At 41.3% G+C, this 12,865-nt stretch overlaps 1 protein-coding gene across 1 annotated transcript; it reads left to right on the forward strand.

Annotated features, from left to right (window-relative positions):
* Positions 1-6,495: 6,495 nt before the first annotated feature.
* On the forward strand, positions 6,496-10,823 carry LOC118809878 (vasoactive intestinal peptide). The gene is made up of 6 exons (XM_036573388.1): positions 6,496-6,612; positions 7,558-7,662; positions 8,079-8,183; positions 9,214-9,345; positions 9,444-9,552; positions 10,691-10,823. Coding segments are annotated over exons 1-6 (462 nt in total). The 5' UTR covers positions 6,496-6,610; the 3' UTR covers positions 10,700-10,823.
* The last annotated feature ends 2,042 nt before the right edge of the window (positions 10,824-12,865 follow it).

Below are 12,865 nucleotides of genomic sequence, written 5' to 3' on the forward strand. Positions count from 1 at the left end.
TTTGATGTGTCCGTCTCCTTTTCTCAGTGAGGTTCTTCTTGACAGCTACACATCCTTTCAGACCCACAGCGCTGAGCCGTCTTCTCACAGTGGAAGGATGGACAGAAACACCTGTGGATGTTTTCAGATCTGAAGCAGCTTGATTTTCTCCTCTCTCTCAGAGATGAAAGCTTTAAGTGCTGTTTATCTGATGGGGGCAGGTTTGTGGTCGACCAGCTCTTCCAGGTGGTTGTTAGGAGCTACAATTTCACGGTAGGTTATAATCAGTTTCTGAACTCCAGTTTTGGAAACTCTCTTAAAAAACTAACACCTTGCACTGTAATGGGCGTTTTAACTGGAAGCTGAATGAATGAAGTGTGCTCTCTGACCTTTGCACAGTAATGTACGATCAGAGTTTGTGATATGAATGCATGCTTTATAAAAAAATTACATAATTAGTCGTCTCCAGGGGATTTGAGGGTTTTCTGCATGTCAGGCTCATAACAAACTCTGCTTTAAATCATCATAACAGTGGAATAAACATGTTTCCCCATAGTTCAGGCCCTAATGTACTTAATGCTGGCAGTGATTCTATTAGCAAAGTGATTGAGTCAAGGCCAAGATGGGCAGTCTGGTGTGAGCAAGCGAACCCAGAAGCATCCCAGAGCCTCATTAAGAGACTCCAACTTTGCAGACATCCATGCTCATCACAGCGCGCTGTAAAAAAAGGGGGGCAACATGATGCATTAAAGGGTCCATATTATTACATACTAAGGTTTATAATTCAGTATCTACAGGGACTTCAATGCAAACGCGCTGAGCTATTCTTAGATTATAGAAGCGTGTAACTTTGAACTTATTCAGGGGTTAATAGGTTTACTCTAAAAAAGAGTTCTTCGGGGGTTTTGTAGTAGAGAAAATGGCTCTACATAGAACCATGAACACTCAAAGGACACTTTGCATGGTGAAAGTCCATTTTATCAGCTCCACTTACTATATAGGTGCACTTTGTAGTTCTACAGTTACAGACTGTAGTCCATCTGTTTCTCTGATACTTTGTTAGCCCCCTTTTACCCTGTTCTTCAGTGCTCAGGACCCCCATGGACCCTCACAGAGCAGGTACTATTTGGGTGGTGGATCATTCTCAGCACTGCAGTGACACTGATGTGGTGGTGGTGTGTTAGTGTGTGTTGCGCTGGTCTGAGTGGATCAGACACAGCAGTGCTGCTGGAGTTTTTAAACACTGTGTCCACTCACTGTCCACTCTTTGGACACTCCTACCTTGTCAGTCCACCTTGTAGATGTAAAGTCAGAGACGATAGCTCATCTGCTGCTGCACAGTTTGTGTTGGATGTTTTTGGTTGGTGGACTATTCTCAGTCCAGCAGCGACACTGAGGTGTTTAAAAACTCCAGCAACACTGCTGTGTCTGATCCACTCAGACCAGCGCAACACACACTAACACACCACCACCACATCAGTGTCACTGCAGTGCTGAGAATGATCCACCACCCAAATAGTACCTGCTCTGTGAGGGTCCATGGGGGTCCTGAGCACTGAAGAACAGGGTAAAAGGGGGCTAACAAAGTATCAGAGAAACAGATGGACTACAGTCTGTAACTGTAGAGCTACAAAGTGCACCTATATAGTAAGTGGAGCTGATAAAATGGACAATGAGCACAGAAACAAGCAGGTGGTCATAATGTTATGCCTGATCATTCCAAGGATAATCTCCCCTGTTTTAACAGGATTTAAAATAAGGGAGTTCTGCTTGCACCAGTAAGTTATCCTATCTAGTGCGTTCATCCTCACTATCCTGAGAAAGGCCTGGCCCACCCTCCTCATTCATTAGTGCCACTAATGCAGAATCTTTTGAAACTGGACCACAAAATGGTTAAGTATACCATTATGTGATCTGACACACCCATACAGTTCTGAGAAAGGAAGCGGGTTTTACTATTAAAACAAAATCAAAAACGTTTGATTCAGACATGTTTACAGGGGCTTTGGAACTGTACTATGACCATTTATTATATGTTATTGTATCCACTTTGTTAGCAATACTGTTATAAAAGAGACACAATTACCATAAAATACAGATAAAACTTCTTCAACTTGCTCTTTTTTATTGCTATTAAGCAACATCGCTGTATGCTAAATGTAAGTTTATACAATAGTTAGTTCCAGCCACGCGAACTGATTGGTTGAGAGGCATTTTAATCGTGCTGTTATTTCACCATAACATCACACGTTTTTCACAAACACTGTATCACTCCACTGAGACGCTGTTGCTAAGCAACAGCATTGACAGCCGTAGGAGACGCTCAAGCTGTTTGAACGTTTGTACTTCTTACTTTGCCACAAACAGAAAATGGACACTTTTAAGATCACATTTGACCGACAGCCGATTTGGTCAGACTCTGAAGATGAGACGACACTAAATTCCCAAACTGTCATCACCACTGAGCAGCTTTTCAGTCGGCAGCTGTGACAGAAGAGCAGCTAAACAACCTGGAATCAGCCAGAAATGAACCCAATACCATTCACCAAACGTGTAGTCTGATCTTCAGAGTCTGACCAAATCAGACTGAGCCATAAAACTGACACAATATCAAGTTCAGCTTAGTTTAGTTAGTTTTTGCCAGATCAGTATTAATGTTGTTTTGTTCCAGCCAGTCTGTAAAGCATCTTACAGCCCATTTAGTTTGGCGAATGGTGTTGGGTTCATTTCTGGCTGATTCCAGGTTGTTTAGCTGCTCTTCTGTCACAGCTGCCGACTGAAAAGCTGCTCAGTGGTGATGACAGTTTGGGAATTTACTCAAGATGGCTGTGATGATCTACGGCGACCAAATCACAGCTGTGATGTTATTTCGCGATAACACACTCCCTCTCGTGTTCTGTTGCTTAAATTGTGCTCTATGAATTTTGATGACTTTTCTGAGCAGGAGTGTTCTCTTCATGATGCTGAGATTAGAGTTCTTGTGCTTAATAGCTAATTTGATTGTAAATTAAATAAATGAATGTGGTCTCTGACTTTTGCTCGGTATGAAACAGCTGTTATTGGAAACGAGAGTTTGCAGCAAATATGCCTGACGCTCACTGAGTGAGAGCACCTGTCAACTGCACTCACCTTCCATTACAAAAGCTCTTATCATAGATAAGGGGAGACACCAGCATGTTCACGTGGAGGAATCAATAGAGAAGAGGGAGGCAGAAGAAAGAGGGAGCAGAAAGAGGAGCAGGTAGTAGAAGTGTACGGAAAGACTGACTATGGCCTACAGGTGGAGGAGAACTGTCCAAAAGTGTCCAGATGGCCCTTCTAATGAGTAACTTCAGCTATTTTAAGGTCCCATTGCTGACACAGCTTGTATACTCTCTGAGGAAAGCACTGTCCAATAGAATGGGACACTCTGGCGCAGCCTGGGGTCACCTGAGCCTAAGGTCAATGCCAGGTGTGGGATAGAAGGGAACAAAGCCCCCCCAGCATTGGGCTGTGGAGCAGTGGAGCTGTGTTCTCTGGAGTGATGAAGCTCCAATACCAAGAATCCAATACCTTTGGGATGAGTTGGAGTGACCCAGAACTGACCATCCAGCAACAGTACCTGACCTCACTAATGCTCAATCAAATCCTCACAGCACTGTTCAACATCTAGTGTAAAGCCCTCCCAGAAAAAGGGAAATTCCACCCTTTTTCAAAATCTCTGGATAATTAAATAGTTCAGATGTAAACAGAGTCGTTCAGAGTGGTTTGGTGTGAAACGCTCTGTTCTAGAGAAACTTACCGTGTCAGAATTGTTCACAGTGGTGGTGATAGGAACCAGACGTCCACCTCTAAAAGCTCCCTCACAGAAAGTTACTACATGAAATGGTTCTGAATTCACTGCCTGATGACTGAGACACTGTTTTATGACAGTCTTATTTACAGCCCCATTTCCAAAAAAGTTGGGACGCTGTGCAAAATGTAAAAAATAGGATGCAATGATTTGCAAATCATGTAAACCATATTTTTAAAGGAAAATACTATAAAGACAACATATCAAATGTTGAAACTGAAAAATTTGATTGTTTTTGAAAAATATTTGCTCATTTTGAATTTGATGCCAACAACACATTCCAAAAAAGTTGGGACGGGGGCCTGTTTACCACTGAGTTTCATCACCTCTTCTTTTAACAACACTCTGTAAGTGTTTGGGAACTGAGGAGACGCTGCTGTAGTTCAGAAAGACTAATGTCTTCTCATTCTTGTTTGATACAGGATTTCAGCTGCTCATCAGTTCAGGGGCTCATTTGTCGTATTTTTCATTTTATAACGTGCCAAATGTTTTCAGTGGTGACAGGTCTGGACTGCAGGCAGGTCAATTTAGCACCTGGACTTTTAATACGGAGAAATGCTGCTGAAATACATGCAGAATGTGGTTTTACATTGTCTTGCTGAAATAATCAAGGCCTTCCCTGAAAAAGACGTTGTCTGGATGGCAGCATATGTTCCCAAAACATGTATATATCATTCAGCATTAATGGTGCCTTCACAGATGTGCACATCACCCATACCATGTGCACTAATGCCCCCCTACACCATCATGAATACTGGCTTTTGAACTGTGCACTGATAACAAGCTGAGTGGTCTTTAGCCCGGAGGACACAGTGTCCATGATTTCCGAAAAGAATTTCAAATGTTGATTCGTTGGACCACAGGACACTTTTCCACTTCACCTCAGTCCACTTTTAAATGAGCTCAGGCCCAGAGAAGGCGGCAGCATTTCTGGATCCTGTTTATATTTGGTTTCTTCTTTGCGTTTTAGAGTTTTAACTTGCATTTGTGGATGCAGTGATGAACCGTTTTCACAGACAGTGGTATTCAGGAGTGCTCCTGAGCCCATGCAGCAATTTCCACTACAGAATCATGTCTGTTGCACTATTGTTACACAATTTGATCGTGCAGAGTGGTGAACCCCGCCTCATCTTTACTTCTGAAAGACTCCGCCTCTCTGAGATGCTCTTTTATACCCAGTCATGTTACTGACCTGTTGCCAATACACAACCAGGTGTTTTTTTAGCATTACACAACTGTACTAGCCTTTTGTTGCCCCCGTCCCAACCTTTTTGGAACGTGTTGTTGGCATCAAATTCAAAATGGGCAAATATATTTTTTCAAAAAACAAAAGAATTTCTCAGTTTGTACTATTTTCAATTAAATATAGGGTTTAACTTTTTTGCACATCATTTAAATTTGCTTTTATATACATTTTGCACAGCATCCCAACTTTTTTGGAAATGGGGTTGTACATTTTTGGCCTGTAAAAGATTTTTTATATTCTATTTATAGTGCAGAGGTCAAATAAGCCCCCCCCACCCCCCACCCACGCCACTAAATAAAACTTATTATTTCAGATTTTCCACTATTTTCCATCATCAACATTCCATATAAACTCAGAAGACTCGTGTAGGTTCACTGGTGGTTCTGGATAGTAAATAAAATGTCTATATCTGTGTTGTAGTCATGGCGACCCCTGGTTCCTAACACCACCACTGTAAAGACACCTGAACCATTTCACACCAAACCACTCTGAATCTCTCTGTTCACACCTCACACACTGAATTATGAAGGAATTGTTTGAAAATCTATGGAGACTGCATTTATATTTCATGTAATGTATGTTTGTAATTGAGATATTTTACTATGTCTGTTATCAGTTTAATATCTAGAACCTGTTTGACGTTGCAGTGTAATTGAGTTAGACTGTCTTGGCGCTTTTCATCATCTTATCATCATCTTCAGTGCTTTGGAGTTTGTAGCCCTCACTAGTGAACTGGTTAATATCTAGAACTTAGCACTGTAAGCCCTGATGACTTCGGTTCCTTCTAATGAAGTTTTCAAACTCATTTATTTTTTTGCACAACATGGCATAATTGTGCACAGTTCTATATAGAACCTTTTTGAAAAAGCACCCATAAGAGCACCCATAAAAGAACCCTAGGAGAACCATCGTTTTCTAAGAGCAGGCCTGTATATTTGTTTAACCCATCTGAGAAAGGAGGCTGACTCATTCAGGGATCCTCACCAAAAAATAGCAATTCAAATTCAGCTTTGTTCCAAAATCAACTCCAGTGTTGAAACAAACAAACAAACAAACAAACAAATCATCTCCACAGAAACATCTCCAGCTGGTAATCAGCCCTGCAGACTTACATTACAGCCCACCAGCCAAGCCCTGTCCCTCTCAAATCACTCCCACTGACCCTCTTCGCCCTGAACGACACGTGGAATCGCAACTCTATAAACCAATCTCCCCGAAATCGAGCGAGACAATGAGAAACGTCACCGCGTGCAAAAAGGCAAAAACTTAATTTGAGCGTGGCGCGGGACTGTGCGCGCGCCAGCGAGCCGATGACGAACGCATCAGTCCCAGCGGGACTCTTTTCATGACGTACCAGGCCGGATCAAATCCGATTGTGTTCCCATTTGATGAGAAATGTTCAGATATATAAAACGGGGCGAGGGGAGACGCCGTTCAGAGAGACGTCAGCCGGAGAGCCGAGGAGGCGTCTTCACTCAACTTTGGAGCTATTTTACCTTCGGCTGGCTCTTCAGCACCACGGTCAGCGCTCACCTCCGGACACAGCCCAGCGCATGTAAGAGCTCGCCGAGCGTCCACTCTCCTCACTGTCCGTCACAACATCCTGCACGATCTGCCTCTGCCTCCTTCACCAAACCGAGAAGCTTCTTCTAAACTCAGTCTGTAGCCGAGAACAGCAGGTGTATTTCGGTGGTTCTAGGACGTTCTGTAACTTTTATTTACAAGCGTGCATGTTCAGACTCGAGGCTGTAACGCGCTCTTAAAATGATGGTTCTCCAAGGGTTCTTTAGTGAAGACGATTTATTTAGAAGCATGAATACTCCAAGAACCACTTGCACGGTGAAATGGTTCTTCAGATTGATGGAGAATGTGTTGTATATGGTTCTGTATAGAAAGGGTTCTGCTATTGTTACGAAACTTTAACAATATCAGAACCCTTTTTGGTGCTATATATACATTCTCCAACAATTTGAAGAACCTTTTAAACACGCAAATGGTTCATTGAGTGTCCATGGTTCTATAGGACCATTACGTTTGCGAGAACCTTCAAAGAACCATCTTTTTAAGAGTGTAAACCCGATCTGTAGCCATGAATAGCAGATGTGTTTGGTGGTTCTTTGTTTACATGTTCAGACAAAAAAATTTAAGGCTTCTTTAGTAAAGACAGTGGTTCTATACAGAACCATTAACACTCAGAGAACCATTCGCACGTTCTTTGCATGATAAAATGATGGAGAATGTGTTGTATATGGTTCTATATAGCAACAGATGGCGTTTAACAAACTATGTACACGTTCTCCATCAATCTGAAGAACCATTTCACCATGCAAAGAACCATTCAAGCACGCAAATGTTTCTTTGAGAGTTCACGGTTCTATAGAACAGCTGTCTTTACCAAAAAGCCCTCCAAGAACCGTCTTTTCAGGAGCGCAGGAACTTTTATTTATAAGTGTTTGTGTTCAGTCGCGTTTGGAGGCTTCAGTGAGCTGTTCTTCCGCAGGTTTACAGCGATGTTACAGAGGAACGGATCTCAGCTGCTTCTCCTCATAGCGCTCTGCAGCATCTTCTACTCGCGGACTTTCAGTTTACCCTACTCCTCAATGAGGTAAGGATCTTTTTACAGCACTCAGGACTGACCAGGCTGGGCTCTCACATCTGCAATGCCAATTAAAGGCAGCTTTAAATGGGTTTTTAAGCATTAATCCCTTTTTTTTAACCAGCACACTAAAATACACTCTCTTTAAAACGGAACGGTATCAAAAGCCAATCCGAAGAAGGTGAAAGACACGTTTGTGCTACAGTGGTCAGAAAGAATTCTGATAATATCTGAAATGTGTGTTTTTTTTATTGTGGATTATGGAAAGAATGTTTTGGTTTGTTGGCTTGTTTTGCTCGTGGAAACTGTGAACACGACGGAGCCCGGGCTGCTGTAGAAATCCCGCAGAGAACCCTGAACAGAGGCGTAATGAGGGAGTGAATGATGTGGCCGCGGCTCGTAAACTCGTTTCTGTTCCTCTGCAGAGCTGCGAGACACGCGGACGGTCTCTTCACCAGTGGATACAGTAAACTGCTGGGTCAGCTGTCCGCCAGGCGCTATCTGGAGTCGCTGATCGGGAAGAGAGTCAGGTAGGGCGCTCTGCGCTTTTACGCACTTTGGCGCACTTTGGCGCTTTTACGCACTATTTATTTTTGTTCTTTAAGCAAATGGTTTGCAAAAATGGATAAAAATAATGAAAACGCATTTCAGTTAATGGGAACTTTTGATCCAAAGAGAATTCCGTTTCAGAGAAACCCAAATAAATTGAGCTGAAATGTTTCCAGCATCAACCGAAATTTATGTTCCAGTAACAAACTATGTCAGTGGCAATGTGACGCATAACTGAATTACGTTTAGACGATTTTTGTGTGTGTTGTAATTATACAGTGGGGCTAAGATGCTTTGGGGCAAAAAAAGATGAGAAAGTTCTCTTCTTTTAGATAGATAGATAGATAGATAGAGATAGATAAACAGATAGATACTTTATTGATCCCGAAGGAAATTTAGCGGCCAGTATCAGTCACGCAACACAGCACAGTTATAATAATAAGGGTGATACAGTATAAAAAAGAAGAATACAAAAAAGAATATTTTTTCTCTCTAATTAGACCCACAAACGTAATCCTTGTTCTTTATAAACGCTGTGTTTATTGGAGAAGAGAAACAGATTTGGATAGAGGGATGTGAGAGAGATAGAGGATTGCTTTCCTCAGCAACCACACTGTAAAAGAGAATGAGATTGAATTTGATTGGTGTTCATTGGTTCCACTTGGGTTAAATGTATTGCATCTGCACAACTACTGTCCCTCGTTTTACTTACTTTTGGCAAGAATCGTGTTGACGTGTTGCGTTTGTGTGGAACCAAGTATATTCAGAGCCGTGCTTCTGTCAGTGTGTGCATCAGTAATGGACCTCAGAATATCAGATGCAACAAGCGTGAGGAAGAGAACATAGTGCCAGACTCTTTTGTTGATTATTTTGAATTTAAAATGTGAATTTGATGAAGTTTTTCATTACAAAATCTTTTCAAATGAGAAAATTATGTTGTTTAATCGAAGCATTGGTGTTGATTTAACTCCTAAAGATTGAGCTCTGTTCATATGAACATTCACATTTCAGTGATGATCTGATGGAAGACCAGGCGCCAGTGAAGCGTCACTCAGATGCAATATTCACAGACAACTACAGTCGCTTCCGCAAGCAGATGGCTGTGAAAAAGTACCTGAACTCCGTCTTAACAGGAAAGAGAAGGTAAGCTTAGTGTGCAGCCTGTTATATGACTGAGAAAAGAACTGAGTATTAACTATTACATGCTTCCATATTAATGCACTTTTTCTATACATTTCCAGTCTAGAAGACCCTCCCAATGAGCAGGAGGAATCCACCGGAGGAGAGACCACCTACCGGGAGAGCTACGACGATCTCACTGTAGATGAACTTCTGAACCATATACCACTGGTGAGTCTCTAAACCTGGAGAATGCATGTATAACAGTAAAGGTTCCCTAATGGTTCTTGGCGTGAATATAAGGTTCTTGAAAAAGCCTACACTCTTAAAAAATGCTTTTTAGTAAAGGCAATGGTTCTACGTCTAATGCATTAATGGTTCTGCGCATGGTCAACCAGTTCATTTCTATTGTGAAAAAACAGTTGTATATGGTTCTTTTAAAATAGTTCTATACAGCACCCAAAAGTGTTCAAAGAACCCCTTTCAGTACTACATAGAACCCTTTTTGCTAAGAATGTATGATCATGTATTATAACATGATGTAAATGTTCTTCACTTTTAAAAATGAAGGGTTCTTTGGCCATATAGGAAACAACTTTGGTTCCCTAAAGAACCTTTCAGCAGATGATTCTTTGTAAACGAGATGTCCAACACTCTTAAAAAGGATCTTTGCATGATGCTATAGAAGAACCACTTTTGATTTACTACAGAACCATGTTTGACAGAGAGACTTGTGAGTGCAAAGAACCTTTTAAAACCTTAAAGAACCTTCACATGACAATTGAAAGGTTCTTCCTGGAACATTTACATTATGTGGAGGTCCTTTAAATTTTAATTTTCCAAAAATGGTTCTCTAAAGATGGATAAGTTGAAAGGTTCTTTAGGAAACCAAATATGGGTCCACTGTGGCATCACACAAAGAACCCTGTTTATTTACATTCTTTAGAAAAGGTTCTCTAGGGAATTGAAAGTGGTTCTTCTATGGTATTGTGCAAAGAACCCTTTATTTGAGCGTTGGGCATCTCATTCACAAAGAACCATCCATTCAAAGGTTCTGTAAGCAGCCAAAAGTGGTTCCTATGCAGCTAAAGAACACTTTATGTGAGTGTTGGGCATCTCATTCACAAAGAACCATCCATTCAAAGGTTCTGTAAGCAGCCAAAAGTGGTTCCTATGCAGCCAAAGAACCCTTTATTAGTAATAAAGTGTGTAAAATGAATACAGCATTAACAGAGCATGTATTTCTCTTCCCTCTCTCTCCATTTTCTCTGCATTAGCCAGTATTGTCTATATAACAAATCACTGCTCATTAATTACTAATGCATGTTCTATTCTTTCTCCCCCCCCCCTCACCTTTTCTCTCAATTAGCCGCTCTGAGGACGACCACCCGATAAGGAAACGCAATTACCGGCGACTGTCATAGACATTCCATATCCAGATAATAGTAAAGGATATCAGCATTTAACTCTGAAACAATGTGTCTCGACATAACAAAAAAAAATACATAAGATGTGGTTACCTATAAAGTAAATGTTTACATTGTATATAACAAGTACACTCTAACGAGAGATGTTAGCCTGACGTATATAGTGAGTTTTTGGCCCCAGAACAGGCACATTTCCTTTTGACGTGTTCTCTGTAAAGTGATAGATCAATAAACGGCATTGAAATGAGTTCTAGATTGGCATAGTGCAACCGGAGAACATACGAAGACCACGAGCGGAGCACCGGCAGCAGCCCAACCGTGTTCACGTTAGCTTCAAGCGGCGAGTGATGACGTAATACGCCCTGATGTCCATGCATTTTGTAAATCAGAATAATTTTATAAGAATCTATTGATGTTGCTTCTCTGTTGGTCCTCAGTGAAACGGGGGGCTTTAAGGGGCTGGGTGGGACGGGGGCATTGGGAAATCTTTATTTTTGCCATTCAATGGATAATAAAAGTTTGAAGAGCCATTCAACTCTCGCCTGCACTCAATGTCAGTGGAGCCTGGTTATAAACAGTGATAATAAACAGTGTTATTACCACCTCAGCAAGTCAATCTGCTGCAATAAAACCTCTCTTATGGATCAAGCCGGTCAGGCAGTGAGTTCACTTGGAGACTTTTCAGTTAGACCTCTTGGTAGCGAGTTACTAAAGGACAGTGTTCGTAAGGCTACACAACATCTACACCAGGGGTAGTCAATTAAAATTCAATAAGGTCCAGTTAGAGAAAACATCCTCGAGCAAAGGTCCAGAACATCATAGTGGCATATACTGTGTACTGAAGTAGCCTAGTAGGTATATCAACATCTTATACAGTCGACAACTGAATATCAAATCAAATAAAGTACAATTCAGTCATATTTCAACAATATTTATTGTCAGTTTTCTCTTTTTAGAGAACGGCATGTGAAACAACTTCCCTCTGACTCACTTTCTTCTCCGACTGCTGTTTCTCGCCTCGTCCCCTGTGTGAGCGTCACTCACTCGAGTCTCAGTGCTCATTGTAATGCACAGTTCTGATTGGCTGAGTAGCGTCACGTGTGATATTTACAACACATGCGATTGGTCTGTGAGTCTCCTCGGGACGCTAAAGCTACCGTAAAGGCTAGAAAAGCTACGGCGATTAAAACAGGACCACCCCATCAAAATTAAATAATTCTCCATAGTTTATCGGTTATAGGTCCAGGTCCGCATAGGACAGCGCCTGGGTCCGGACTCGGACCGCGGTCCGCCTATTAGTGACCTCTGATCTACACTGTGAGAAAAAAAGATACATTTTTTGTTCACCAAAGTACAAAGTCAATGCATCTTCAAAGGTGCAACAATGATTCAGTGTTAACTAAAGTGAGTAACCAGGGGCCGGATTCATGAAAGTGTCCTGAGAAAGAAGATCTTCTCAAATGTGTGCTTTTCTTAATTTCATTCTCAAGAAAAAAAATTACAAAAATGTTATTCGTCAAATAACCTCTTAAGAATTCTTCTCTTTTCTTTTCTTAAGGATAATTTTAGTAACAGGTGATATTCTTGAAAATATTATGTTTTTAAATGTTTTCTTGACCATATAACAGCCTCACACTGTCTTAGGCTGTAAGAGTTGATGCTCAACCTCTCCTCAAATTCTCCCGTTTTCCACCGTCACCCCACAATTATCGCATTTTCTGCGGAGGCATTTTTTCCTGTTGGCTGTTTCTTCCTCCATCACCTCTAGTTCTTGTTTGCTGAATTTTTGATGTATTTTCTGAAACATTTGGTTTGATGTTTTTCCCCATTTCGCGTCATTTATGCTACACTCTCAGACATAAAAGTACTAAACTGTCACTGGGGTGGAACCCTCAAAAGTACATCTCAGTACCTTTAGTCAGGGAACATAACTGAACCATAATGAAATGATATGTTCTAAGCTGTACTGACTCCACACACCCCGTCTCGTCTCCAGGCTTTTATTTTACTGTTCTGTTTTAAAACATTCGGTTATGAAAAGGTACAAATACGAACTTTTCACCTGGAAAAACTTATTTAAGGTTCACAATCAGACCTTAAAACCACTGTTGGAGCTT

This window comes from Colossoma macropomum, unplaced genomic scaffold (assembly GCF_904425465.1).
Source record: "Colossoma macropomum unplaced genomic scaffold, Colossoma_macropomum, whole genome shotgun sequence".
NCBI lineage: Eukaryota > Metazoa > Chordata > Actinopteri > Characiformes > Serrasalmidae > Colossoma > Colossoma macropomum.

Coding starts and splice junctions, on each gene's coding strand:
- LOC118809878 (XM_036573388.1), top strand. Junction 7,663..8,078: donor TTACCCTACTCCTCAATGAG/GTAAGGATCTTT, acceptor GTTCCTCTGCAG/AGCTGCGAGACACGCGGACG. Junction 8,184..9,213: donor CTGATCGGGAAGAGAGTCAG/GTAGGGCGCTCT, acceptor TTCACATTTCAG/TGATGATCTGATGGAAGACC.